Genomic DNA, 5213 nt, shown 5'->3' with positions numbered 1-5213 from the left:
TAAATAATAATTCGTGAACACTTCAATATTTGAGGATTTTTGGGTTATATACATGGTAAGAAAAAACTCCTTTTAAACCAGCGTTTTTGTTAGGAGTAAGTAGGTATAGTCTAAGTTAAATTTAAAATAAAAAAAAAATAATTTGTCAGATGTAGCACTATTTAATCCTATATGAAGTTCCTGTATTAAGAAACAATATAAAGTATGTAATAAACAAGAGCAAATTTTCAGATAGAATACAATTTATTATTTATTTTCTTAGGATAAAATGATTTTCTTAAGAAAATGAAAATTAATAATACTGAAGTATTAACACTATTAGCAATATAAAATATTAAATTATAATAGTTAAGAGTAAAAATTTATATATCCTTGTTGACATTTCACTGATTGCCTTTTTTACTCAATTCATCACAAGGGGTTTTCATGATTTAAATGTTTGATGATTGATAAATAGGGATAAGTCGAAAAAAAGACTGTTTTGTTTTTTCAAATCGTAATATATCCGTAGAAGTTGGGAAGAAGGGAAATGAAAAAATAATTCATATCTTCCCGTGGGAACATGGGCTATTAAGATAATTGTTAAAATTATTTAACTTGCCACAATAAAAATGGACCTATAGTCAATTATTATTAGACCCGATTACGAATTAAAGTAGAATTTAAATGAGGAAGTGATAGTTGTGTGACCGGTCAGTGATGAATACAAATAACTAAAAACATATTTATTAGATCCACAATTTTCTCCAGAATTTCAGACCTTCAGCAAGTCTAGAAATAGGAAAAAAAGATAACAACCGTAATAGATAAAAGAAGTCATAGAATGATAAAAAAATAACTAATAACATAAATACATATATAGTGTTGAAAGAAAATTTTTAGTATCAAAGGAAAATAAAGAATATCTGAGAATAAGTAATACTAAAATTAAGAAACAGGAAAGAATAAGAAAATATTATAAATATAATAATCAAGTAAGTAAACATATGTACAAAACGATAATTATTTAAATCTAAAGTTATAAAAAAAGTGGGAAAGAAAACGTATAGGTAATTAATTGAATATTAAAGTAAAATAACAGGATTAAAAGGTCAACTTAGTTCATCATTAGAAATAGAATTATTTGAATCCGCCAATACATCCCATGAAGTGTTTGTAAGGAAATACTGTTTCTGGACTAACGGCTGGGCAAGGAGGTCATTTGGACTGGATGCTGCTCAACCACCAGGTTTTTTTTCCGATGTAGGGATAAAGGACGTTTTAGAGGTTAGTAACATAATATCAAATTAATTAAAATATAAAGAAAATCAAAAAGTTTAGGTATTTTGGTTTGACAAAGTCTTGAGAGTGTTCTGTTATTTTGCACTTCTTTTTGAGGGTGCCTGACACGAATATATATTATATATATATATTCCTGGAAAAAATTGGGATAGGAATACACAAAATCTAAAAAAATAAAAATACTAACAAAAGAGGTACTAAATTCCTGAAGGTAAATTACACTCTACCTTTTTTTTTTTTTTCTTTTTCTCAAATTACAAACGTTTCTTTCTTATTCATCTGATTCAGATTCCGATGACTGATGTTATTCAATGTTAGTGTTTTAACTGTTTTTGACTACTGAAAACACTATTTATTTAAAACATCTCACATACCTACATTACATTATCGGGTCAACATCGACTATAATATAATCTTTTAAATTTCTTGAGCCTGGTATTTATTGTTAAAATAAATCAATAATTAAGTCTCAGGTGAAATAATTCTGTCACAATTTCATTAATTTTAAAATTTAAGTCAACTTAACACTATTAGTAATGAGGTGTAGATAGGATGAGTTTTAGCTAGGATCCAATACTAACCGCCCTGATGCAGACCTGAAACTCAGGTCGAAACGTCGGCATGAATAAATATTTTTTTGTTTATTTACGTTCTTTTTGCTTACCGCACCCAAACCATCTTCTACAATTAACACTATCTGGTTTATATGTTAGATGATCTAAAAATTGTGATAAAATAGGGTGATTTGACTCGTAATTAATTACCTGAGCAAAATAGCCTGCAAAACGTTTTTAAATAATTTAATGTGAGGTGTAAATTTATATTTAAGATTGTCCTTGAGGTTAGCCGATATGGCCGAAACGTTAAACTTTTAATAAATAATATAAACTGTTTTGAGACTTAACATGGATACATATTGATTTATTTAAACACCTAACTATCCTCATCCTCCTTGATTTCTCCAAAGCATTTGACATGGTTGACCACAACTTCTTAACAAACTACGAAATCTTCCTCTATCCAGCAGTGCTTTGCGGAGGTTTCAATCCTTCCTTTTCGATCGTTCCCAGTACGTAGAGGTTCCAGATAAGCCACCATCATTGACTCGACCCCTCACCTGTGGTGTCCCTCAGGGTTCATCGCTTCCCCCCCACCCTTTTTACCATCTACATCAATGACCTTCCCCTCCTTATCCGACATTCTCACTACCATTTGTACTCTGATGATTTCCAAATTTACCTTCCCTTCCGACATACTGGCTGCCACGGAGATGCTTCAAGAAGACTTCAATAAAATTAGTCACTGGGTACAAGAAAACAAGCTTGAATTGAATGCAGATCTATCTAGGTTAGATAGGATCCAATCACCTCCTGAAAACTATTCCTCATATTCCAACCTTATTCCTAAACAACAATCCAATACAATTCCATCCATACGTTAAAAACCTTGGTGTAACTAAAGACCAAACTCTTGGAAAAACAACGTCTTCGATATTTCCCGTCGTAACTTCTCCACCCTATAACGTTTAAATTATCTTCGCCACCTACTTCCTTTTGAAACCCGTAGGCTCCTGGTTACTTCCTTAATATTCCCCCACTTTGTGTGGATTACAATATTATTGCTTTGTGGTTTACGGGGGTGTCTCTGGGGATCTCGAAAAAAATTAAAACAGTTAATTAATTGCTTTGTACGATTCATCTTTGGGGTTCCCAGGGACGCCTCTGTCGCCCGATTTTAGGAAGAGTTGAAGTGGCTTTACTCATCCTTAAATCCTCGGTGCATTCCCGCATTACCCTCTCACGGCCTTCAGACTTATATGTAAGTGCCCATCGTACCGCAGCCTTAGGTAGATCTTTCCTCATCCGCTCGCTCATCTTCCCTATGGAATTCTATTCCCTCTTTCATTCGTATTTCTAATACCCTTTCAACCTTCAAATCCCGTATCTTCGACCACATTCTCTCCACCTAATTCCGGAAAAATAACAATTAAAAGTTTCAAACAAGGTTTATATATTTCTGTACTTAATGTCTCAGATTTTTGTTTATTCTTTTAAATATGTACATTAGCAAAATTGTACCTTTCTATTTATTAGTTTTACTTTAATTATATTTGATTTTTTTTCTATTAATTATTATCAGAAGTGTTTGTCATCTTATGTTTTATGATATGACATATGATTTTACTTTATTTATTATATTCTTATTTTATATATTCTGTTAATTATTGTTGTTCATTTTTATCTTTTTAAATTTATTATTTTATTCTATTTTATGACGTTTTATAATTATATTTTTTTTTTGTATTTCACTCTAAGGCTCTGAAGCCTAATTTTGACGCCGGTACATTATTCTAAAGGGATCAATCCCAGAATAAATAAAGAATATTATTATTATTATTATTATATTACAATGTTACATTAAATTAATGCCAGCCATATTTTCCAAGAATATCCTATCTATGTTACGAGTTAAAGTAGCTCTTGAGCAGGGTCTGTGTGTATCGGTGGATCAGAATGATGATGAAAAAAACATAAAATTGGTATTAATTTTTTAAAGAAGGAATAACCTGTTAAACAAGATTTAAACTAAATTTTAGAATTACTAACCATCTCAAATTTAGAGAGTTTAGAAACTTTAGATCGGAACAAAAAAATTAATAAAAATATAAAATAAAAATAATAATATAGAATATGAAATATCACAGTGATAAATCCAAGTGTATAGAAAAATAAAATAAGAACCATAGCTGTTGATGACTGTAGGGTTTTACGCCCTTAATTCCTAACAAAAAATAACAATAAAAAAACATATTTTATTTCTTACAATTATAGCACAATAACAATAAAATAATACTTTACAACATTATAAATTGAGAACGGAGAGTAGCGGTTTCAGAAGAACTTTGTTTTAAACATTTTGTCCTTAAGATGATTTATCGGTGTCAGAATTTTTATCTGTAAGATTTCCTTCTTCTTGCATTTGCTCTTGGTCTGAGTTGGCCTCTTGGACTGGTGGCTGCTGAGCTGGCGAACTTTCCATTTTTGTGCTCTGCATGTCCTCCTTAGGTTGACTTTCGGTTTCTTGAAGCAGCGGTTGGTATGACTTTGCTTCTTGCTGAGGTGCCTGATACTGCTGTTCTTGAGCGGGCTTTTCGTAAACTTGAGCTTCGGATGACGGTTGCTGATACCCAGAAGAGTCTCGTACTGGCTGTAGGTAAAGCTGAGGATCCATTGCTTTTTGTTGGTATATATTTGGATCGATGGGCTGTTGTTGATAAAGTTTTGGGTCCATGGTTTGTTGTTGGTAAAGCTGAGGGTCTATAGTCTGTTGTTGGTATAATTGTGGATCCATGGTTTGTTGTTGGTATAACTGAGTGCTCATGGCTTGTTGCTGGTAAACCTGTTGTTGCGACTGCTGCTGGTACACCTGCTGCTGCATCATCTGTTGTTGTTGTTGTACCTGCTGCTGACGTTCATCGTAGTCGTATTCGGGCTCGCGGTAGCGCTGCGATTCGATGTGGAGGGTGTGGAGCTTGGGCATTCTCTGGAGCGAGGGAACTTTGATGACGAGTATGACCGAGTCGCCACGCAAGAACATTTTTGATATGTATCGGTCTTTATTTACTGGAACTGACTGTAACCGAGATTAAATTCTTAATTAATTTTCATTACCATTGGTAATTAAAAATAAATATAGTGTGATTTAATACACCAATGTCTGGCCTGCATGAACCAATAAGGAATTTGGTGATTCCATTATCATGAAAACATAATTAACCTGTTAGGGTTTTCAGTATATCCTATAGGAATTTTTGCACGCTCTTTGTGCTTACTGACTCCAACCAATTACAAAATAATAAAAAGAAAGTTAACCAATGTAGAAGGAAGGAACCAATAAACCAATAAATATTCAAAATAATTTTTTTTTTTTTT

At 32.2% G+C, this 5213-nt stretch overlaps 2 protein-coding genes across 5 annotated transcripts in view; one reads left to right on the top strand and one right to left on the bottom strand.

Moving 5' to 3' along the window:
- Nucleotides 1-5213, top strand: part of LOC106689069 (uncharacterized) — a gene marked incomplete at its 3' end in the record, with an annotated part of 87760 nt that overhangs the window by 5700 nt on the left and 76847 nt on the right.
- Nucleotides 4074-5213, bottom strand: part of LOC106689078 (involucrin-like) — a 12834-nt gene continuing 11694 nt past the window's right edge. For all 4 annotated transcript variants that reach the window (XM_067050779.1, XM_067050776.1, XM_067050778.1 and 1 more), the window contains one exon: nucleotides 4074-4914. In XM_067050779.1, the coding sequence (XP_066906880.1) occupies nucleotides 4204-4914 (711 nt within the window). In that variant the 3' untranslated portion in view covers nucleotides 4074-4203. The remainder of the gene's footprint in view (nucleotides 4915-5213) is intronic.

This window comes from Halyomorpha halys, unplaced genomic scaffold, assembly GCF_000696795.3.
Source record: "Halyomorpha halys isolate HHAL.00 unplaced genomic scaffold, Hhal_1.1 Scaffold1274.1, whole genome shotgun sequence".
In the NCBI taxonomy this organism is placed as follows: domain Eukaryota; kingdom Metazoa; phylum Arthropoda; class Insecta; order Hemiptera; family Pentatomidae; genus Halyomorpha; species Halyomorpha halys.
The sequence above is the reverse complement of the archived record's forward strand: the minus strand, read 5'-3'. Positions and strand labels throughout refer to the sequence as shown.